Below are 24,697 nucleotides of genomic sequence, written 5' to 3' on the forward strand. Positions count from 1 at the left end.
TGTTAAATGTATGTATCATTTTGAGCAGGGCAGTCATTTTGGTTATCCTGAGCATAGAGTAGCTTAGGTCTTTTACCTCCTTAGGCTATTTCTGAAGTATTTAATTATTTTTGAAGCAATTATAAATGAGTTTTTTTTCTTATTTTGCATTCTTTGTGTATTAAAACACTGGATTTTTCTATGTTGATTTTGTACCCTGCAACTTTGCTATCTTTACTAATTGTTTTTGTTAACTCCTTGATGGGGCCTTTAGGATTTTCTCTTATGTGAATTGTGATAGTTGCACCTGGAAGACTGCCTCTTTTTAGGGCTGGGTAACTGCATGGCGTCAGGGTTTTGACCTGCTTCAGGTAATGACTAATGTGTGCAGTGGTTCCACAGCAAGGCTGGGGTGTTATTGGGTCTCCCTGAAGGTGTACCTAGCCTGCTGGGGAGATGGCCTGACTGAGGTTCTGGCTCCTGCATCCATTGTTTCCCAGCACCAGGCACATGCTCAGACCAAACACAAATCCAAGTCTCAGCAGACTATGAATTTCAAATTACCTGTGTTGTGGGTCTCAGCTCTTGGGGACTTTGCTTCTCTTTGCAACCTAGATGTGCAGCATGTGTGTAGTCATAACAGTGTGTGTTTTGCTTTTGGTGTCAGCATTTCTCCTCATTCTGTGGTTTCTGATTTTATTTTATCTGGCATTTCTGAGAGTCATGGACTTGCATGTTCAAAGCACAAGTCTGGCTTTGACTTGTCCAGCCAGAAAGCGTTTCTTCAGCACCACCATTCTCTCAGGCATGTGCCTTCATGTTGACCATTCTGAGACAAGACCAAAGCCTGACTTGGGAGGACCCCTCTCATTATCCTATTCTCTAACTTAATGGAAACTAGAGGAACTGTAGGAAGAGTAGATGTTGCAGCACATACATAGGCAGGAGAGACCTTGTTTTCTACAATCCCCAAGTTCTGGAAAAGTTTTACATCCATCAAGTGCTTGCTTCTTTACTGAGACTCTTCTAGGAGTATGTGTGCAGTCTGAGGCAGAGTCCCTGTTGCTGAAGTCCATCGACCTACGGGGAAGTACCACTAAGACGGGGCTTGCAACTCCCCACTTGTCTTAATGCCTCGGTACTCCCAAAGCCCTCTGGGGATGTTCCCAGACACAGCTGATGTCCACAAAAGTGAGGAAGGAGTGGAGCACTCAAGCAACTCTTGCAGTCCCAGCTTGCTGCAAGGCTGGCGGTAGCTGTGGGCCTAAATACTGTGTTTAGCGTGAAGAATGGGACCCAGCCCCTGGACTCCCTGTGACCATGAAGGGGGAAGCATTGGGGAGTGCCGTGATCGTTGTCCCACCTCTGTGCTGCTCTGTACACTTATAAATGATTAAGATTTAAAAAAAAAATCTAATGTATATATGGTATATATAAGAAATGACAACAATATTGACTGAAGTTAAGGCAATATTTATTCAGTTTCATGGCAACCCTGTTATCTAAGGCATTAGTGGTGGTTATTTGGCAATGATAAAATTCCTTTTCAAGGCCTTCTATAGTTGGATTTTAGTTAAAAAACACAATCATATTTGGTGCAAATGAGAGAACTTTTTCTGGCGAGGGCTCTTATTCGTGATAAGTTGATCTTTGCCTCACCATCCCTTGGTCACAGTCAGGTTCAGTGGCAGGGCTGTCTGTGTGGCTCAGGCCATGCGCTCAATGACAACAGCGATGCCCTGGCCGCCTCCGATGCAAGCGGATCCGACAGCGTATTTTCCACTCCGACGCCTAGAAAGGCAAGCAGTGGCTGAAGCTTATTTGTATAAGGAATTGACAGAATTAGATAATTAAGCAGATGTAATAGAATTAATAAAGGTCATCTTTGCATTATTCACATTCATTCAGCTCATCTCTTCAAACTTTTTCTGTAGCCTAACACTGCTTTATAGGCATAACAGGAGCATTTTGAAAGTTGATTATTGATAGGGGAAAAAAGTAATAGAAGAGTGAGGCTGAAACAGCTTAGATATGCTTTGACAAAGGAGTTGAGGGAAGACAGTAAATATTTAACTCCTTTGATTTACATGGTTTTAGACTTTAAGGCACCTTAGAATAAGTGTAATCAGTGAATTCTGTCCTTATGAAAGGGCAGATAACTTAGAAACATTCATAAAATTAGAGTTCTTTAATGTACCATCTGAGCTCATTCCTAAGTCCTGATAGAGCGACCTTAAGGAAACCATCCAGGAATTATTTTTGTGCATGTCAATTACTCATTTCAACCCAGAGAATCACTAAGTGAAATTAGAGTTTCATTTACTTTACATAACAGGGAGCAAGAGTGATTTTTAGCCTGACGTATTTGGTTTTATATGCAGATTTCCTAGTAACAGACCAAAACAGTCTAAAATACATGGTACGGAAGGAGGAGCTCTTCTATTAAAACTGGAAAATATTAAATACACAGAAGGCTCCTCCTGAAACCGCAGAACCGTGAAAGAAAAACTTGCCAAGGTCCAAACTGCTGGCTTGCGTATTACATTTCCTAAATAACACTATCTACTCAGGACCTTCTCAGTGTTTTGTTTTGCTTAACTAGCTTCCCTTAATTGATACAGGGGCAAGAGTTATGGGAACTAGGCCTCATTACTTCTTGCTGCGCATACCAAATGTAAGGAAGTGTGCCTCCCAGAGCAGAGAGTAATAACTGGGTTACCTATAAGGTTGGCTGGCTAGGGGTGTCTAAATAACTTGTTCCTGGTGAGAAGCAAGCCAGGGGGGTATGAGGAGGAATAGTGAAAAGTGTTGCCTATTCTGAGGATGACTAATCTCTGCATTTCTGCATACAAGTGAAAATCTGAAATATGACAATTTCTAGCCAGTACCTTAATTCGTGAACCAGGTGTGCCATAATTCTTGATCCTGATCCTCCCAACGGGTGACCCAAAGCAATGGCTCCTCCATTAACATTGGTTTTACTTGGATCAAGGTCCAAACTCTTCTCGACTGCTAGGTACTGGGGAGCAAAAGCTTCATTTACCTTAAAAAGAAAACAACTGATAAATATCTGTATTCACTTAATAAGTCACTTAAAATGACTTTTTGTTTTTTAAAGATTTATTTATTTATGCATACAGAACTGGGGTACAGGCCAGAGGCTCAGGGGCAGCGAGAGGATTCACCGGAGACAGAGTGGGGAGCAGAACAGGCACATTGACGAAGTACACTTGAGGGGAGCAGCGGTCAGGTCATGAGAGGTCTGCCATGCCATGTGGTCACCTCCGGGGCAGGCAGGATTCGAACTCGTGCTGCAATGGCTTTAGCTTCTTAGTGCTGTGCTTTAACCCACTGCGCCACCAGGGAGGGCCTTAAACTGACTTTTAAAGGAGACTTGTTCAGTCCTATCGATTGCTAAAATCTGGCAGTTATTTTCCTATTTAAATTATCTTGTAAGGCTATTTTCATTTGCTTTCATTCAATAGTTCTTTGCAAAGTTTGAAAGTGGGTATAATTACTAAATGCTACTTTAAGTCAAATGCATCCCCTAGAGGAAGGAAGCCTCGGCAATACTACAGATAACCTCCACTGCAGAAAACCCCAGATTCTGGAGCTAGAGGAGTGGCTCTTGCCACTCTTGCCACTCAGCTGTCCTCACTGGTAGAAATCTGTAGTATCAAGTTCTTGTCAAGGCTAAATAACACTAGAGGTGTTAATGTCTAGTGTATTACTTGACACACAGCAAGTACTGAGTTTATGCTTGCAATTACTATTGCTACCCAGTGCTATAAGCCATTCTCCCAAGAAGAAATGGACAAAGAATAAACGCTGGGAGCCAGATGGGTAACTGAGCGCTAGATGCGAAAACTGTGGCAGAATTGCAAGTGTCTTGCTATATTACACTTATAAGACTGGCTGTGAGAATGACCGTACTTCAAGCTTATATGTGATCTTAGCAAAATAATTTTAGAAAACTGATTTTAAGGAAGGGTAACATTTTCTGATTTTGGATCAAAAGCCAGTGTTTTGAGAGCTATGTCCTCAGGTGTTTATACAAATCTGTAAAAAGCCACTAGAGAGCTGATTTATTCCAGTAGTTTTCAGTATGAAATGTAAAGTCAGAAACCTAGTGGTAGATACCTATTTGCTTTTACAAATATGGTAGTTAAGCAGCCCCCTTGACTGGTTAAGAATAGTAGAAGAGATGTAAGGATATACTATTTGAAATCCTGCTTTGCTGGGCAAGAGACTACTACCAAGGAAATCACACATTTGAGTTCTACATGTCAATTAAAGTAGTGATCTCATTGTTATAGTAGTTATTTTCCAATATCAAGCAGCATGTGCTTAATTACTGACATTTTTCAAATACTTCCAAATGCAGAATATATATAATCCATCTTTAAGTACTTTTCATTCCTTCTCTTTTTTAAATTGTGCTAGTACTTGAGATGATTCTGGCCTAAACCAACATTTGAAAAAAAAACTACCAATAAATTTACCATTCCAAGTTATGATTAGTGTGTTCAAATCAAACCACAACTATGGTGCAGAAGCCAAGAATCGTGAGTAAAAAGTAGTAAGGGAGGGACAGGGTTTCAACTTGGTTGGAAGGCAGGAAACGTTTAGATTTGGCATCAGATACTGTCTACTAGATCAATTTCTGTTTTTATCTGTATTTTTTTTTACTTTAATTCATAAAACTAGGTTAAAGCTATTTCTTACCCAACTTACGTAATACTCAATTCAATAACCACATTAACAGTCTAAAATATAATGGAGTATTACAGATTAGAAGTTTCTAGGAATTTATATTCTAGGAGATGCCAACTTGTTTTTATTATTAAAGTAGTAAGTGTCTTAATCTGGTCAGGGAAAGTACCAACGCAAGGCATATAATGAAAGTAATATGAACTTAGATGAACAGCACTTACAAAGGTTAATTAGTGGTACTAAAAAAAAAAAAAAAGCTATAGGCCCTCCCTGGTGGCACAGCTGGTTAAAGCACAACACTGAGAAGCTAAAGCCACTTCAGCATGAGTTCGATTCCCGCCTGCCCCGGAGGTGACCACATGGCGTGGCAGACCTCTCCTGACCCGCCCGCTGCTCCCCTCAGCAGTGTACTTCATCGATCTGCCTGTTCTGCTCCCCACTCACCGCCCCTGAGCCTCTGGCCTGTACCCTGGTTCTGTATGCACAAATAAGTAAATCTTAAAAAAAAAAAAAAAAAAGCTATAAAACAGCAAAGTAAAGTGACACGTGCTATGGTTTTACTCATGTTATAAAAGATAAAACCCTTACCTCCACCAAGTCCATGTCTTTAAGACTCAGTCCTGTTTTCTTCAGTGCCCCAGTGATAGCAGGAACAGGACCTAATACAAAGAAAAAAATCAAAGTTTCCTTTTGTATTTATTTATGTATAAATTTTTGCTGCTTTTCTAAATAGGCAAGTAAGAAGGAAATAATGTGGCAATTATTAGTAACCATAGATCTTGCTAACCTGACACCCCAGTGTCTTTGATGTGACAATAAAGATAGAGAACATGGGACCAAGTGATAAGCTGTTTATGCAGTCAAAGTGCAATTAAGAAATTTACATGTAAAAATCTACCAAAAATAGTGCCTTGAGGGCAAATAACCAAGGAGTCACATCCGGGATTTTTGTAGTCACTTATAAACCAGATTGCGTATCAGATAGCAAGGCAGGCTCATGCTCTCCTAGGACACAAACGATAGAGCTGTGGCCGTCACTACACTATGAACTCTCAGGCCCACTTGGACAAAAGGCAAGAAATAGCATCTCCATGTAAGTACAGCATGCCAGGAAGCTTCACGGACTTCAGGGAAAAGATAGCTGAAGTAAGGGGATGTTTATCACATGATGTTTGACAGGGAATTTATATAAACATAATCCCTACCAAAGAAATGCTAGCTACCTAATAAGATTCTGAAATGTTAGCTCTCAGATTTCTGATTACTAACAGCAGTTTAATATTATAATTTTAAAAAAAGATTTATTATCATAGAGAACTGGGGTACAGGCCAGAGGTGCAGGGGCGGTGAGAAGATTCACCAGAGACAGTGGGGAGCAGAACAGGCAGATTGACGAAGCACACTGCTGAGGGGAGCAGAGGGCGAGTCAGGAGAGGTCTGCTGTGCCATGTGGATCACCTCTGGGGTGGAGATCGAATTCATGCTGAAGTGGCTTTAGCTTCTTAGTGCTGTGCTTTAACCTGCTGTGCCACCAGGGAGAGCCCTATTGTTCATAATTTTTAATAAATTGGTATTGGCTAGAGAATAATACCCACTATTATTACTAAGTAAATGTGGTATGTTCTGTTAAATTCAAGTAATTAAATGTTCCATGTTTTCTAAATATACCTAAGGTAAAATGAGGATCAGTCTTTTTAATAAAAAAAAAGTGAAACCTAAACTTAATGTGATTACTTTCATTGATAAGTTAAAAAGTTCTTTGGACACCAATGTGTTCATTGGTTAGGGAGGTCCAGTTAATGTGTTAAAGGGAAAAGCACCAGTTCTGCACTGGCTACTGATTTAACACAGAATTGAATTCCAGCTGCTTTGTTTCTCCAGGGTGTTAAAATGGGATGCAGAGTCAGTAGCAGAGCACCAGTTACCCAGCATGGTCAGAGTCTGTAGTACCCTACAGGGTCAAAGAACTAAAAGCTGAGGTGTAAAACCACTGTATAGTGTCTATACTTCCCTGTCTTCATGATGACAGGAAACATGACTCATTGTGTGTACGTAAACTCAGAATTCTTAATAGACAATTGTAATGATATGCTAGGTCACAATTAGATTTTTAATGGATTTTTCACCATACTACTTTATTTACTGACACTCAAGAGGGTAAACTATTCTGGCTGGGGAAAAACATACGTCGTCCTTAGGAGTCATTACTGTTCCTTCAAGTACCTGCTTTCATATACTCCCAACTTTTCCCCCACCTCTTACCCACAACCCCCCCACCCCCACCATCACCACAATTTCTGGGTGTGCAAGCAACTCTACATCTATGAGTTGCACTTCACTGGTAATAGTAACTGAGGAAGAACTGGTTGACAAACCAATCTTTACCAGATGCTCAGCCTGTTCTCCTCAGTTTATTCATCTGATGCACTTCCTACAGAACAATGAGGAACTATTAAAATTCAGCATCAGGGCCCTCCCTGGTGTCACAGTGGATTAAAGCACAGCATTAAGCTAAAGCCATTTCAGCATGAGTTTGATCCCCGCCCTAGAGGTGATCCACATAGCTCGGCAGACCTCTCCTGACCTGCCTGCTGCTCCCCTCAGCAGTGTACTTCTCAGTCGGCCTGCTCTGCTCCCCACTCTGTCTCTGGTGAATCGTCTCACAGGTCTGGCCTGTACCCCAGCTCTGTATGTATAAATAAATAAACCTTACAAAAAAAATCAGCATCATCTGTAGTTCTAGAAAGCTTTTCATTCTCCTAATTCATAACTTTCAAGTTGAGATCATACATGTTCACAAGGAGTTCCAAATTTTTTCTCATAGGTAATTTCTCCTGCTAGCATCTTGCCAATTGAGACACACTTTTTAATATTTCATTTTCCTATAAATCTCAGGTAAGCCAGTGACTATTATTTTGATTTCCTCAGATAACACAGTGGAAAGAGACTGGAGTTAAGAGACCTAAAATTCACATCATGGCTTCATTTATTGCTCTGGAGACCTGAATTCACATCCTGGCCCCATCATTTATTGCTTTGGACATTTACCAGGCAGCATGCCTAGATTTTCTCATTCATTAAGACTTCTCAGAGTTGTGGGAAGACTGAATTGAGATGCATCAATGACCATGTGTTCTTCATCTTCTCCACACAAGCTTCTCTATTCTGCCCTCTGGCTTTTCCCATTTCATACTTTCATCTTGTTAGTACTGTGTAATCTTGTTATTTTCTGTGCACTAATTTAAATTGTCTCAAGAGGACAGTAAGACATGACTGTTGCCCATAAGGAATTCACAGCCTTGGTCTTCCTGTTATGCCTGGTGATGCTGAGTTGTTTAAATGACTTACTACCATTCTCTTTATAAGTGACCTTGACTTGGTTGCTTTTTCAGGACTCTGCCTAAAATGATTTATGTGAGAAATACAACAGAATCAATTTTTGCTCTAAACTTACCAATACCCATAATAGAGGGGTCACATCCAGACACAAAATGACCCACAATTCTGGCCAGTGGTGTGAAGTTATGTTTCTTTACAGCATCTTCACTGGCTATGATAACAGCTCCAGCACCGTCAGATACTCCCTGGAAACAAACAGAAAGTTGTCTAGATGGCAGAAGCTCTGGCTAATCAAGACTGGAACTAATGGAGTAGCAGCAGGACTATGACAGCCACAGGAAGCGGCGCCATAATTTGGGAAACAGGAGTTCTTGTGGCGTGCCAAGGGCTAGATACTGTTTCAGGCACAGACTTTCGCCTAGCTTGTATGACCTTAGCATAGGAAAGGCTATCAAGGAAAAGCTTATATCCAGAGGTAGCTGATAAAGGATGAAATCTGTTGAGATGGATATATGAGGGGAAAAAAAAAAAAGAAACCTGGAATAAACCAGGCAGATAGCCTAAAATTCTGGAAAGATTAAAAATCTGAAGATTATCACATAAAGGCCCCTAATGAAAATGTTTTGTTTTGGGCTGTGCAGACCCAATTTAATGGATTATGAACACTACTGGCTTAAGTCTGGCATGAAAAGTATCGAAAAGATAATGTGTGACAACTTCGCGCTGAACAATCAGGAAGCGTTCAAGGCCCCTGCGGCGCCACGTACCGACGCATTCCCTGCAGTGACGGTCCCTTCCTTCTTGAATACCGGAGGAAGTTTATTTAACTGTTCCAGGGTGGTCTGGGGTCGTGCATGCTCATCTACTTGCATTGTCTGTTTTCCTTTCTTGGTCTTCACTTCAATTGGTGCCATCTCACTATTAAAATAGCCAGCATCATTAGCTGAAACAGCAGAAAGACGATCATGAGAGTGGGGAAAAAGAAATAAATGAAATCAAACATATCCTCCACTTAACTTCTGTTCTGCCTAGCCTCAGAGTGCACGTTAATAAGAACTTTTAAAATTTATATTACTTATTTTGCTTATTGGAGGATTTACTATACTCTATACAGCTATGCAGATGGACTCTGCACCTTTTTAAATTACAATTTTTATTTTTACTACACTTTGTCCTGACAAGGTGCTGCCAGACTGTTGGTAGTAGTTGCCTGTTACATTACAAATGTAATGGCACTAAATGGATTTAATGCCCTTTTTAAAACTTCTCTGGGTGAGGGAATAAGTAATTTTAAGGCTACCAAGTTGCATCTATAGTCAGCAATAGTGTACTGTAGACTTAAAAATTCAAGAGATGGGGCCCTCCCTGATGGCGCATCAGGTTAAAGCACAGCACTAAAGAAGCTAAAGCCACTTCTGCATGAGTTTCATTCCTGCCCTGGAGGTGACCCACATGGTGCTGCAGACCTCTCCAGACCGGCCCGCTGCTCCCCTTAGCAGTGTACTTCATCCATCTGCCTGTTCTGCTCCCCACTCTGTCTCTGGTGGATCCTCACTGCCCCTGCACCTCTGGCCTATACCCCAGTATGCATAAGTAAATAGATCTTTTTAAAAAATTCAAGAGATCAGAATTCATATTAAGTGCTTTAATCACAATAAGAAAAAAATATACTGAGTTGTCATGTCACCAAGTAATCTACGGCTGAAATTTAATGACAGGCAACCTTAAGATAGTATGAGATTTATTACTGATGAATCCTAAGGAAAACAGCTTACCTACTTCTGCCCCCAATGTTTATAATGGACTGTAGTAAATCTAAAGCTTCAGAACAGGACACATTAGGAGTAACACCACCTTCATTTGGTATCACCTTATAGCAGGCTAAACACTCACTTGGTTTTTAGAACAACTCTATTAATAGAAAAAGCAAGTCCTCTTTATCTCTAGTGTTAGAAATACTTATTTTACAGATAGCTCAGTGAACAAATGACTTTACTGAAGTCAGATAACTTTATGTGGCAAAATTAGAAACAGAACAGATACTCTCTGACCCCATCAACATCCTTCCACTGTAATGAATGATTAGAAACATGGATTAGATGTCTTCAGCTCCATTCCACTTATCCTTCTGAAGTCAGATGGACGTTATCCCCCATCTTTTCTTCTATGTTTTCAGAGGATAGGTTTACAAGGAAAAAAGAGGCACCTGCACAGTCCCAGGTGGGCAGGAGAGCTGCATCCAAGTCTTTATTAATACCTCTAAGAAAGGGATACTAACTGTTATTAACAGCTTAATTTTAATGAATTTCCCCCACTAACCATGCTGATCCAGGGACGACCACTTGACTGCTCCTCTGGCACCGGGCACAGCACATGCATGCCATGCAAGGGCACTGGAACCAAGACCTGGACTTGCAGGTCTGAGTTGGTGCAATGATTCTCAGGAATGGGAGGGTAAGAGCCTGGGGATTTCCAGTCATAACGCCCCCTCCTTGTGAATACAGCATGCCGCACAGGAGGGGGTCCTTGCGGTCCAGTTACCCCAGGACCTATCACCGCTTATGGACTGGATCCTAACCAGTGTTCCGTAGACAGCCGGGTCAGTCTGGGACAAAGTTCAAGTGTTCAAACAGGATCAGTTAACAGGAATACTCTCTAAGTTATCTTAACATATTTCAAAAGAGAAATTTTGTAATTACTGATTATTTTTGTGATTATGAATAGGATATCTGATCATCTAAAAACAAAGACATGGTTGAAAAAATGACTCTCAAAAGGTGTAATTTTAAGGTAATACATACGGAATGCTAAAAGTTTCCTATGGGTTTTGCCCTAGAGATAGTTATAAAAGTCAATGTCACTGACCAGCTTTCCACCTCTGCTGTGACTGCAGGGCGTATTTGTCGCAGTCTTCTCTGCTTATTTTATGTTTTGAAGCAAGATTCTCTGCGGTAATTCCCATGGGGAGTTGGATGTGCTGATCTGTTAATCCTGCCCACAGAGTATCTTCCAGCTATTAAAAGATATTAATAAATCTGTTAGGGCATATGTTTTGAAAGTAATGTGCTATAATTTCTTTAAATTTAAATGGTTAACAGTTCCAGTAAACAAAAGTAAAATTAGATTTCCTGATAATCATTTGCTGTTACTCATGTTCATACTTGCTACTGGAGTTGTTTATAAAAAGCACTCAACACCGTAGTGAAGAGCACATTGCTCTCTCGAATGGGCGCTCCAGGGAGGGCAGCACTGTGCTAGATGTGCAAAGTGAAGCTAGGGGCTAGGCTGCCGCCGAAGATGAGCCCTTTAAGGTCACTACCGTGAGAAACCCAAGCCTGAGCTCCTGTGCTGTTTCCCCTCTGCCACCACAGCGGGAGCTTTGTAGGAGAGTGCATCGGTGCTCCTCTCTCCTACCTCGCCCTCGCTGATGGGGCCTCTCTAAGATCCTACCAGGTTGAAAAGGACCAGGGACAGGCTCCCTGAGTGACAGGAAATTATATAGTCAGTCTCTGGGAAGTGTGCTGTTTCTTCTAGACTGCTTGTTACTCTGAATCAGTGACTTGTCTTTCCAGAGATTTTCTCAGATCTGAATCTTCATAAATCATGGGTATAGGTTTAATTACTTGCTTTACTGATTTAGTAGCAAGATTAACTCAACCTGTCTTCCGTCATCTCCCCAGATATTACTAGAGGTGTGCTGAGGTAAATCCTAATTTTATGTGGCTTAAAATGTCAAAACAATCACAAAAGAGTTTTGGAAGAGTTACAGATTTCAAGTTTCTTGCCAGTGTTAACACCCTCTTAACAAATTGGTTTTGAAGTTAATTTTCTTTTCCCCGAAGTGGTATTAAAATTATTAGCATAATGTCATGAAAAATAATTTACAAAGAATAAGGTTCCAACCTTAAGATCTAATCCAAACTTGGTTCCAAAACGCACGTTTCTGACACAGTAGGGAGCTTGGCTCATGCTTTCTGTTCCTCCACACAAGACCACTTCAGCATCTTTAACACAGATTTCCTAATTAAAGGTAAATGACCAACAAAAACTATTAAAAAGGGAAGTGTTTATTTAAAACTATGTATTAAGCAAAGAGTAAATCTAACAAGTAATGTATCCTAGTTTACAGTGTCTAAAAAGGAAATACTGTTATTGAAGTAAAGGTAGAGTAAGTGCTCGAGAACCCATTCCTAAGATGGGGGGTGGCTAACAGACTTTAATGGTATTTCTTAATTTAATATGAATCTTAATGTCTGGTATAGAGGTGGATATTGCCAGCAGGTAATGAAGAACAGACCCTTTAAAAAGTCAAAAGTAAAATTTCTCCTGCTAATGAATGAATGTGAAAGGGGTTTATAAGAACTCAGGGGACTTATAAAAATGAACCCACTTCCTTTTTCTCTTTCCACTATCTGTATCAGAAAAGAAGCAAATATTAAGCCCCAAAAGCCTATGTTAAAAATAATTGCTAGGAAAATCAAGTTCATTAAGATAAGTCTTTAGAGAAATGTAAAAACACTGAATAAATGAAAAAAAAAAAGTCATTATGTCTATTTTGAAATAAAATGAAGACTAACAAAATTGGATTTTACTATAATCCTTTTCTCTGTGCTCAAGGGAACAGATATACTTGCCAAAGTAGCCTTTGAAGTGGTCAGGCATGCTAGTTTATACACCAAGAGTATCATTCAGTTTCTTTGTAGTAAAATAAAGTTATTAACATCCCCTAGAATCTCACGCCCTTTTCTTGCATTATTTTTATTCAGTATTTCTAATTCTGCCCCTCTGACTTAGTACATTAATATATTTTAATATCACTTTTCTTGCGTGAAAACTGGAATAATAGCTCTTTTCTCATAGGATGGTTGTAAAGAGCAAGTAAAGCACTGAATGCTGGCACATAGGAAGCAATCAATAAAATTGAAGGTCATGATTACTTTCAAAAAAACTGAAAAAGTGTCATCTAAAATTCATAAATCTAATAATTTTTAAGTGTCTGTAGTTATTAAGTACATTCACCTTGTGTAGTCAGCCACTATCTACCTTCGATTCCTTTTACCTCCTGAAACTCCACACATATTAAACTCCCATTTTCTCCTCAGGCCAACCACCATTTTACTTTCTGTCTCCATGAATCTGACTATTGTAGGTATTGAGTTCAAGTGGAATCATCCTTTACAATGGCTTATTCTATTTAACATAATTTCAAGGGTCATTATTAGCTTTAAGAAATATTTTCTTCCTGTGAATATTTCCCCAAGACTAATAAAATACTAACTTCTTAAAATAATAAGCATTATCAAATAAACACTTATATTGGAGAGGAGCATTTCCTATAATAACCATTCTTATTTTCTGAGAAGTAAACAAAATGTTTGTCCATACCTGACACCCACTCACAATGGACTGGAAGCCAGAGCCACAGAGCCTATTCACAGTGAGAGCTGGGGTCTCTTTTGGAACTCCCACACGTAACCCAACATGCCTGGCCAAGTACGCAGCATCTGAAGAACTCTGGAACAGAGAGAAAAGGAATCTCCTCTATAAATCTTGGAATTAATGACAAAAATATATGGAAATGTTGGAATGCTATTATAAAAACTGGCTGTAAGATGACACGATGCATATAGGTACAGCATAGTTACGTAAGACACGTGCTTATGATTTCAGTAAAAACTGCAATTTGGTCAATTGGTTCTTATAGATACTGAGAAATCCTTACATTAATTCCTTAATATATGACGGAATTAAATTGGAGGGAGCTGTTTAAAAATCATGAAATAGGCTGCATCAGATTTTCATCTTCTTTAATAGAAGTATGGAGGCTGTGCATTTCAACCTTGGGCACACACACTGGAGTATGTCAGGGAGAAACAGCATCAACATACTGATGATGGCTCAGGCCCCTCCTATCCAGTTCAAATTAGAAAGGGTGGAGGCAGGGGTTGGGTATCAGCAGTTACTTGCAAAAGCACAGGGGTCATTTGGTGGAACCAAGGCTGACGTAGGCAGGGGAGAGGATTGCTGGTCAGGAGAGAGTTGGGACTAGGCCACGGCTTCCCAAACTTTAAATGCATAGTGAGGGCTGGTCCCCCACCTGCAGTGGTGTTTAAAATTAAACGCACACGGGGGCATTTTGCCCCCCCTCCCATGTGTATTGTCTCATTTGAATTTCCAGGGGCCCTTAAAAGTCTGCACCCTCATGATTTAATTTATGTGTGTGCCATTCCTCCCTACCCCTCCCTCTCTCCTGTTCTCTCTGGTAACCATTGTTTTCTTTTTTACGGAGATCACATTTTTTATTTCTTGTTTGCATGTTATTGTTTCTTGTATATTTATATTTTGTAGAGAAGTGAAATTATCCCAAATCTTTCACTTTTTGACTGATTTCATTCAACACAATCACCTCAAGGTCGGTCCATTTTGTTCCAAAGCACCATTTCATCTTCCTTCATGTTTACTTAATATTCCATTGAATACGTGCTCCACAGTTTCTCAATCCATTCATCTGTAGAGAGCTCTCGGTTGGTTCCATGACTTAACAATTGTAAGCAATATTGCTATGTATACATAGGTGTAAACAGATCTTTGTACACTAAATTTTTCATGTGATTTGGAAAATGCCTAAGAGTGGCATGGCTGAGTCAGATGAGATTTGTATTTGCATCTTCTTGGACCTCTCCATACCATTTGCCACAGGAGCTGTACCAGCTTGCATTCCCGCCAACAGTGTTTTTTCACTAAAACCTTGCCAACATTTGTTAATTGTGTTCTTTTTTTATTTGGGCCATTCTCACAGGGGTGACTAGGTGTGACTCAGTGTGGCTTTCATTCTCCTTTCTCTTAGAACAAGTGACCTTGAACACTTTCATATGCTATAGGTCATGTCAGTGTCATCTTTAGAGAAGTGTCTATTGAGGTCCTTGTTCCTTATTTTTTTTAAAAAGATTTATTTATTTATTTATTTATACAGAACTGGGGTACAGGCCAGAGGCCCAGGGGCAGCGAGAGGCATCACCAGAGACAAAGCAGAGAGCAGAACAGGCAGATAGACGAAGTACGCTGCTGAGGGGAGCAGCGGGCGGGTCAGGAGAGGTCTGCCACGCCATGTGGTCACCTCCAGGGCAGGCGGGAATCGAACCCATGGGGAAGTGGCTTTAGCTTCTCAGTGCTGTGCTCTAACCCGCTGCACCACCAGGGAGGGCCAGCTTATTCCTTATTTTTTATTTGGATCATTTGTTTCTATTGTTGGATTGTATAAGTACTTAGTAAACTCTGGAGACTAATCAGATAGTAAGCAAATACTTTTCACATTTTGTAGGTTGCCTTTTTGTTTTGTGGTGGTTTCTAACGAGATACAAAAACTTTTGAGTCTGATATTGCCCCACTTATTTGTGCTTTTGTTTCCTGTGCTGCTGGTTCTATCCCCAAATACACCTTTATGGTAAGATGTCCTGTAGTGTTTGCCCTAAATTTTCTTTCAACTTTATGGTTTCAGTAGTATGTCCAAATCTTTAATCCATTTTGAGTGAACTTTAGTGTATGATGTTAAATATGGGTCTATATTTTGCATGTAGCTACCTATGTTTCACAGTACTATTTATGAAAAAAGCTACCCATTTCTCCACTGTATGACTATAATCCGTCTGCCAAATATTAGCTGTCCACATTTATATGGATTTATCTCTGAGGTTTCAATTTTGTTCCATTGGTCTGAGTTTCTGTTTTTGTTCCAGTGTCATGCTATTTTGATTACTGTTGCTGTGTAATATTGGTGCATCTTGTTAAAATGTGGGTTCTGATCTATAGGCATAGGGCTGTCTGGGGCTCTGTACTTCTAGTCATTTCTCATATGAATTCAATGTTGTTGGTCCCCAGACCACATACTGAGTGAGAAGGAATAAAATGACTTAAAACAAGTAACACCTTTTATTATGTAGAGCACTAACCCAAATTTGATAAAATGTAAAGAACTGGTCCATCATTGTAGTATTTTAACTTTTGTATAGGTTTGAAGTTTTTCAAACTAAAATTCAATAAATTCTCATCTTTTGAAGGTGGAAGTGGGAGGAGTCCATAAGGGAGTCACTCGTGATTGGTCCCCCCCCCCCAATATAATCCTAAACTCTTCAATGTGGAGTTTCTATCACTAGATCTGCATCAGCACAGTCATTTGCATTAAGACCACCTCCTCCACGCCCCCCTCCCCCCACATCCCTAAAGGAACATAGTTTTATCTGAAATCTTTTGCTAATAATCTCGCTTTGACTTTTACCATCTATAAAAACTCTCCATTTTGTGTGAGACTGGCAGCACCTGAGATGGGACGCTGACCAATTCAATTCATTATTCATTAATAAGCCAATTAGCTCTCACAAGTCTGAATTCTATTTTTTTTTTCTGAATTCTATTTTTAACAAAATTTGTTGATTGGGATGACATTTTGTGAATTAATGCAATCAAAAGGATTGCAAAAGGTAAATGGTATTTTTCTGCTAGGGTTTTCTGCTTTGAATTTCTTTTATGCTACTCCTTAATGTCTGGATTGATAGAGTAGATTTTATGAAATTAAGCAGTAATTTGAGGTAATGAGAAAAACATTAGGCTAGTTAGCAGATCTGGATTGGAATCTAGACTTTGTCATTCAACTAGCAGTGTGAACTCTGGATTATCTAACTCTCAAGCCTCTCCTTTTGGACATTATCTACAAGTTGGTTTGTGAGAGCCTCATTTATAAATGAAAGGGGTGTTGTAATTTGATGGGAGTTGTTAGATCCTGACCTGAGTGGTTATAAAGTGCTCCAGAAACTCATTATTCAACCATAACACATTCTTTCTTGTATGTATTTTGAATGTCCTCCTACCTGATACACATAAACCAGGTATCTCCTACGTTGGCTACTGTTTTCTAAAAGTAATTGGTATTTTTCCTTTTTTTTTGTTTGCGCCTTCTCTAAGTGCTTCAGTTAAATGATTTTAAGTCCATTTTAATGTGAGGAGTTGTGTTGGGAAGCTTATTTAATTAGTACAAGAAGATTACTGACTAGAAGTCAGGAAATTGGCATTCTAGTCCAAGACTTTTTACAGATCACCTGGGTCGAACTGGGCAAGTCTCTGCAACTTCTCTGGAGGTCTCCTCATGTGTTAGGGGAACTCTGGAATTCTATAAAACTTCTAGGGGTTCTTCCAGCTCTTTAAGATTCCATAAATCTTACTTAGAACCTACTTTTAAAAAAGTTCCTAATTATTCCTCATTATCAAACTACCTTTATGTTAAGAATTTCCTAGAAAGGAATATATAAGACCCTTTAATACTGAGAACTTTAAAACCTCTCAAAATAGGCAGGGTATATATATATATAAGTCAGAAACACAGCTGATTCTCAATATTATTGGACTCCATTTTTGGAAATTTGCCCACTTGCTAAACTGTATCTGTAGCATTTTTAGTGCCTTTGTGGTCATGTGCTGAATGAAGACATTTTAGTTGCCCAATATGTACTTTGTACTGTCCTATCTGAGGATAAAATAAGACGACACTCTACATCTTGCTTCAGTTCTCATACTTCTTGCAGTTTGTTCAGTGTCAGGCTTTCTCCATTTTTATGCTTTACATTGGTGACCGCTATTTGAAATGGTCTCCAAATGTAAGACGGAAGTGCTGTCTGGGTCCCTGAGTGTAAGAAGGTTGTGATGTGCCTGAAGGAGAAAACAGATATGTGATAACTTCACTTGGGCATTATAGTGCTACTGGCTGTGAACTGAATGCTAATCAGTCAGTAACATATATTTAATAAGCTGTCTTTAACCACATAAATGCATATGCAAGGTTATATATTGATGACTTTGACAAAAATACTGTGAATAAAATTCATGAGAACTTAACACACTCCTGTTGTAAGAAATTGTGGGCTTTACTGCTACCCTATTCAGGGACCACACTGCATCAGTAAACTCCAAATCAACAGGAAATTTATACCTATTCCAAATAACTAGAAAATAACTGCTGTTTAACAGCAATGAACTGTATTCCAAATCAGGTAGCTATAGTTTCTTCACTATATGTTGCATTGAATTATGTATGCCATTGCTTCTAGAGTCAGAGAACTACTCAAATTATAAATACCCTTTTAACTATTAACTAGTTTACCACTATAACATGTAAAAGGAATTATTTTTTAAAACGAATGCAAAAAGCAACAGGAATTAGTCCCTCCCCCTTGCCCAACTAACCTGCATGACATTGCCTACGATGACACTGTCAATAGTTTCAGGTGAGACTTTCCCAGCAGTCAAGGCAGCCTTGGCAGCAAATTCAGTCAAGTCAGTAGCTGTGAAGTCTTTGAGGAGCCCTCCATAAGCTCCAAATGGTGTTCGCTTAGCAGCAACAATGAATACACCTATTGCAAAGAGGTGAGGTTTGCAAGCAATTACAGGTTAGTTGGTATTCCTAATACGCTTGAAATAATGTGGAATCTTATTGTAAAGGGCACTTTTCAATTAGATTACTCAGTCTGTCATGTAATACTTGGATGGGTCATACTGGTAGAAGCTAGCTTCAGGTTTCCTAGCTTGACCAATACCAATAAGTTGGCACCTAGAAGCCAATCTGAAAAAGCTACATACTATATGATTCTAACTACATGACATCCAGGAACGGCAACAGTAAAAAGGCTAGTTGTTACTAGGAGTTGAGGAGAAGGAGGGAAGAATAGGTAAAGCATAAGGCAATTTTTGGTCAGTGAAACTTCTCAAATGATATTGTAATGGTAGATGCATGTCATTACACCTTTGTCAGAATGCACAGAACTTTAAAAAAAGTCTTATTGTAAACTATGGATTTTAGTTAACAATGTATCAGTTTTGGCTAGTCACTAGTAACAAGTGCACTACACTAATGCAAACATGAATAGTAGGGGATCCTGGGCCTGAGAGGTGAGGGGGGCACATGGGAATTCTGTGTTGTCTGCTCAGTCTTTCTGTAAACTAAAAACTGCTCAAAACAACTTGAAGAAACAGGTAGAAAAAAACATATGGGCAGAACCCCAAGAACAAAAACGTAATTGGGTGTGATGGAAAGGAAGAATATGTAGGCGCATACACATTTCTTTTATGTATACATATATGTACATACATGTATATATGTATGTACATGTATACATGTATAAAAGGAAAAAATAGTTGAAATTCTCCAAACTGAGAAAAGGTATAGATTCAGTAAAATTTCAACAATATTAATGTTCATACACAGCACCCACCCCCTTGGCACATCATCCTCAAGCTTCTGCAAACTAAAGGTAAAATCTTAAAAGTCAGAAAAAATGACTTGTTATTTACAGGGAAATGATTTAAAGACTATTGACTTATGGAAAACAATGAAGTCTAATTTCATGTTTTTCCATAAATTCCTCTTCTTATGAATTTCTCTTCTGTCCTTAGAATCTAAGAAAGCATTTTTTGTTGAAGCAGTGCTAATGAGATATGGAATGTTTACAAGTGAGTGTAGGCTGAAATATAAAAACAAGAGTAAGAATGCTCCTACAGCTGATACCACCTTCTGCCTACTTGGTGCTGTAAATGTTGGTTAATCTAATGCTGAACTAATACAGTTATGCTGAATGGGGAAAATGCTATCAAATATATTTTAAGAAATAATTTAAGATATGCAGGTAAAAAGACTAGACAATTTAAAAACGATTTTCCTTGTGATTCCATAAACTGGACGCCATGCCAATTTGATTTGATCTCATGTCAGTTTTATGTTAAAAGGTCTACACTCGCTTACAGTAAACTAAAATGTCTATTTCAAGAGGCTAAAGATTTCAAAGTTGCAAACAGCAAAAAGACATCAATCCCTAAGTGTGTCAACACCATAAAATAATTGTGAGGCAGTGTGCCCATGTGATTATTTAAAGGGAAAACACTAGAAGAGAAACAGTGAAACTGTCTTCTATGTCATATTGTTAGACAAATATTTACTCATTGAACTATCAGTAATGACAAAAGGATCCAAGCAAATGAAGAAAAGCTGTTGTTAATATCACTCCAGTTTCAGGATTAAGTAATCTGGCAGCCCTGCTTACCTGCCTGACAGGGATATACAAACACCCCCAAGACAGTTAATGAGCAGTAAGAAAACTAGTATTTGTTTGCTGCTAATGAAGTACTGGGAAATTGGGGTGGTTCTTGTTCCTTAAAAATTAAAAATGCCATCACTTGTGACCATTTGTTACACTGAGAAGGCACTTTGCATAATAAAAGTAAAAGATTAAGAATCCTAGAATTTATGTACATTTTGGAGTCAAAGTCAAACTGCGGAAGTGGGAAAGGGAGTAAGACTAATCTTTTTCACAGTAAGCCAGAAAGCATTTGGAACAGAACCCCCCTCCAGCAGCCCAGCCCACCCTGGGACCTAGTCAAAAGCAGCAGTGCTATAATCCTGTGATGCACCCTGCCTGCCCCAGGCCCTCTCGCTTCTGTCCCCACCCTACTTTTCCAGAGTTGAGCGAAGCAAGGTGGGTCATTACTGCGGCAGGGTATATGACTTCCAAGGTCATGAGCGAATCTGGATTCTGCAGGAAGCTCCACCGACTTCACTGTTCCTTGCAAGTAGGTTTTCCCCAAAGCCAAAGAATCCTTTCAGCTTGGGGTTTTACCGAGGCCTCTTTATTGCCGCTGAGTCTCGGACACGACCTGGGCCTACTTGTAGAGGGGTGAGGAGAGGTGGGGCCGCGGCGCTAGCTCACCTCGGAGCAGGGCCATGGCTGCGGAGCAGGACAGCAGCAGGGCTTCAGGGACAGAGACAAAGGGGCCCCAGTCCACACCCAGACCTTAAGTAGACGGCGGCCTCAGCCAGGCCACGCCCCCAACCTTTCACCTACTCCGCCTCCCCTCCCATCCCTGCGGCGGCCTAAGGATTGTGACCCTTTCGGAGGAGCCTGCCCTCTTCACGCCATTCCCTGGGGGGACCGAAAGCACCATAACTCTCCCCAAGGGGCGGCCGCGCAGAAGAGAGCAGACTTTGTTTGCCTGTGGACTTTCTTCTGGTATCCTGACATGGAGAGAATGATTTAATTCTACCCTGTCCATCCTATCCCTGGGCCCCCTCCTCTCCCCCAACCAGCTGGTACCCTAGTTCCCATTTCAGCCCCCCAACCCCTGTAGATTTTGGTAGGATTTTGTTAAACATTTGACTAGGCGGTGCTAGCTGCCGGGTGCGGCGTGGAGGGCGCAGGGGTGAGATGGCGGTGCAAGTTGGCGTGGGGACCGCCAGTTGGCTTCTGCAGGAAGCGGAGGGACGGCAGGAGGGGGCGCAAGGGCATTGGCTGGCAGCTCTCGCGGCGTGTGAGGGGATTGGCTGGCAGCTCTCGCGGCGTGCGAGGGGATTGGGCCGCTCTCGGAGCTGGCCACTGCGGCTGCGCAGACCTGGGTGCGGTCCGGCTGGCCAGAACCTCTGGGCACAGGGCTGGGAGTAGAGGGCCGGGAGGTTGGTGTAGGGTGCTGGGTGTGGGGGCGGTGGGTGTAAGGTGAGGGCAAGTGTAGAGCTGGGTGCCCCTGGTCCCCAACACTACCCCCAATGAGCCTGCAATATTTTCCTTATATGATCGGGCCCCACGGCTGGCAGTGCTGCTGCCTCTAGCCGGGAGCCTGAAAGGATTAAGAAAATGTGGCGAAGTGGGGTCAGGGGACTTGGGGTGGGGAATAAGGGTTAGGCTAGAGGTGAGGGAGACAGGGAGCCCTCTGCAGCTGCCACTGGAAACCCTGGTCGATGATGATGAGACCACTGCGCAATCTGAGTTCACAGTCTGGGATCCGGGTGATGGATTGTGTGCTGGGCTTGGACTGAGACCAGGCGAGCCGGAGGCTGACGGGGAGGCCGCGCGCAGCTGCCTGCATACTGTAGCGCCGCCTGAGCTTGGGTGGGAAGTGGTGGCAGTGCTGAGGAGTTTTTGTGAGTGGTCAGGGAATGTGGTCAGGAAAGGCCTGCCCAAGGAACCTGCTTTTCAGTTGCCTTTTTGGCCTTCTTGCAGTGTTTGTTTTTAAAATCCACACTTTGGGGCCCTCCCTGGTGGCGCAGCGGGTTAAAGCACTGCAACAGAGAAGCTAAAGCCACTTCCGCATGAGTTCAATTCCCGCCTGCCCCGGAGGTGACCACATGGCGTGGCAGACCTCTCCTGACCCGCCCGCTGCTCCCCTCAGCAGTGTACTTCGTTGATCTGCCTGTTCTGCTCCCCACTCTGTCTCTGGTGAAGCCTCTCACCGCCCCTGAGCCTCTGGCCTGTACCCCAGTTCTGTATGTACAAATAAATAAATCTTTAAAAAAAAAAAAATCCACACTTTGTATTGTGGAAACTTTGGAACAACAACAACAAAAAAAAAACCCGGAGACTTGTACAACTGAACACCCATATAGCCACCACTTATATTCTACGAAGCTGTTAATATTTTGCGATATTTGTTATATCCGTTTGTCTTTTATCAGATCACCTTTTAAGAAATGCAGGCCTTAGTATGCTTTATCCCAGGAGCAGTTAGGCTCACATTAGAGGTTTTTATCGTTCTTATAGGCAAGGTTTATGTGGGGTTAAATGTACAAAAACACATAAGGTTACACTCTTGTAACCTTAAAACAATCGGTTATCAAAATATGATTAGAAATTTGTCCAGCATCTCATAAAATTTCTTCATTCCCCTTTCTAGCCTCCACACCCTGTTCTGTTTTTTCTCACCCACCACCATTGACCTTCTGGTTCATTCCATTTCTGCTTTCTCTTGCTTTGAGTGAATCTGGAAAATTAAGTATATAAGCTTTGAGGGCTATTTAATTGAGTAGACAAAAGCTTCACACATACCTACCTTATGATAGCTTTTTTCACCTGCATCTTCTGGAAGATGAGTGTGTAGTAATAAAAGCTACCATCTTTTGCTTACTGTGCCCTGCATGGTGCCAGGCATATCACATACATCATTTATCACTCATATAACCAAGTAATACAGTAAGTCTTACATATAATGGAATTATTTCAATTCATGTTCATCAGACAAAAGATTTGAGGGACTTTTTTTTTTTTCTTATTTTATAAATAAGTGAGGTTAAGACAAGAGAACTTGGCCAAGGCCTCAAATCTAGAAAATTGCTGAGCTAGATTTCAGATTTATGTATGGATACAACTGGGGAACAGGCCAGAGATGTGGTGGGGGAGGGATGAGAGGATTCACTTGAGACAGAGTCAGGAACAGAGCAGGCATATTGACTGAAACATTGCTGAGCAATTCATGCTGAGACTTACCTCCTTGTACCACCAGAGTTAAAATTTTGAACCTTTGATTTTCAGAAGCCTGATGCCCATTTTGTCTTCAAGACTTAAAGGTTAGAATATAGGAATAGAAGTAAAGAAAAAGGTAAAACACTAAAAAGAACCAGGAGACATTGTTAACTGGAGTGAGGTTTCTGGGTTTGAGAGTTGAGATAGGAGGGAGAAAGTGTCAAAAGAGTAGGTGGTGGGAAAACAATAAAAGGAAAAACAAGTTTCATTAGCTAAAATACATGTTACAGAAAACAGAATGGGTGATGTTAAATGAGTCATCTTGGAGAAATAAAATATTTAAGAAGAACTGTAAGTGTGACTTTCTATACTTGCCAGTATATAGTGGGTTAGGTACAGGTTTTTGGTTTTCTTTTTTGTGGGGGTGATACAGGGCAGCAAGGGGCACTAAAACTGACCAACAGCATTGCCCACATAGTTTACCAGTCACTACCTGAGTTTTTTAACATGCGCACACAATTGCAAGACTCCCCAGGAAACTACAACAATGGGATTTATTTAACAAACCAGGAAAAAACAAAGTTAACTAAGGCCAAAAAAACAGTCTTGACCTCACCTGAAGCAGTGTGTAGTGGTTTTCGGTCTTAAACAAAAGCAGCTAAATTGGCATCTTCCCACCACTGAGGACACAAAGCCCCTCTCCTGAACAACAGGCCCTGTATTGTGTCCAAGATGGCATTTTCCTGCCACTGCTTACCTGGAGCATGAGGCAGCCAGACTATAGGCCAGGTTTCAACCATGGAGACAACAGGAGATGCTCCCATTGCTGCGAGGATGTCCTAGCGCAGCACCAGACAAGCAGACTTAAGACCGCAATGACCCAACAAAGGGCCACACTGACTGAGCTTAGCAAGGTGCCCGGCCCAGGGTCTTCATCTTCCCTGCCAGGCTGTGTCACTGCAGCAAAAACAGGAACAGTTTCAGTTGCTCCGCTCATTGCAAAGCCTCTGAACCTGTCCTCTCCAAGGCTGGCTCCTGGAGGCCTCTGCCTTCAGAGGCTCACAACAGCTTTCTGGAAGACTGGCTAGGTAGGGGCCAGAATCTGCTAACCCCAAATGCTGAAGATCCAAAGCTTCAATCCAGAATACTGAATGAATCCCTGCCCCCTTCTGTGTACCTTATATTACTAATCAGTTGCCAACCCCAAATGTAACACTGTTTAGCATTTTCCCTAAGGCTGTCTATAGGCAGCAGCAGTCTCTGGCTTTAGCCATTAGTTACCGGTTGGGGGTTTCTCATCTGAGAAAATGAGATCAAGTGTGGTTTCAGAGAAGTGGAGCAGTGAGGCAGTGTGTCAGTATCAGTGCTTTCTCAACTGCGGTTCCCACAGAAAATGACTT

General features: G+C 41.0%; 1 protein-coding gene across 1 annotated transcript; it reads right to left on the reverse strand.

Annotated features, from left to right (window-relative positions):
- Positions 1 to 1,436: 1,436 nt before the first annotated feature.
- On the reverse strand, positions 1,437 to 20,838 carry ACAA2 (acetyl-CoA acyltransferase 2). Its single transcript, XM_004683895.2, has 10 exons — positions 20,778 to 20,838; positions 18,265 to 18,431; positions 13,417 to 13,545; positions 11,935 to 12,051; positions 10,897 to 11,044; positions 8,799 to 8,974; positions 8,147 to 8,276; positions 5,281 to 5,351; positions 2,868 to 3,022; positions 1,437 to 1,770 (listed from the first exon to the last, which is right to left on the reverse strand). The coding sequence occupies exons 1-10, from the start codon at positions 20,791 to 20,793 to the stop codon at positions 1,686 to 1,688; spliced, it is 1,194 nt and encodes a 397-aa protein (XP_004683952.1). The 5' UTR covers positions 20,794 to 20,838; the 3' UTR covers positions 1,437 to 1,685.
- Between the last annotated feature and the right edge of the window lie 3,859 nt (positions 20,839 to 24,697).

Source organism: Condylura cristata, unplaced genomic scaffold, assembly GCF_000260355.1.
Source record: "Condylura cristata isolate star-nosed mole 26May11 unplaced genomic scaffold, ConCri1.0 scaffold00016, whole genome shotgun sequence".
NCBI lineage: Eukaryota > Metazoa > Chordata > Mammalia > Eulipotyphla > Talpidae > Condylura > Condylura cristata.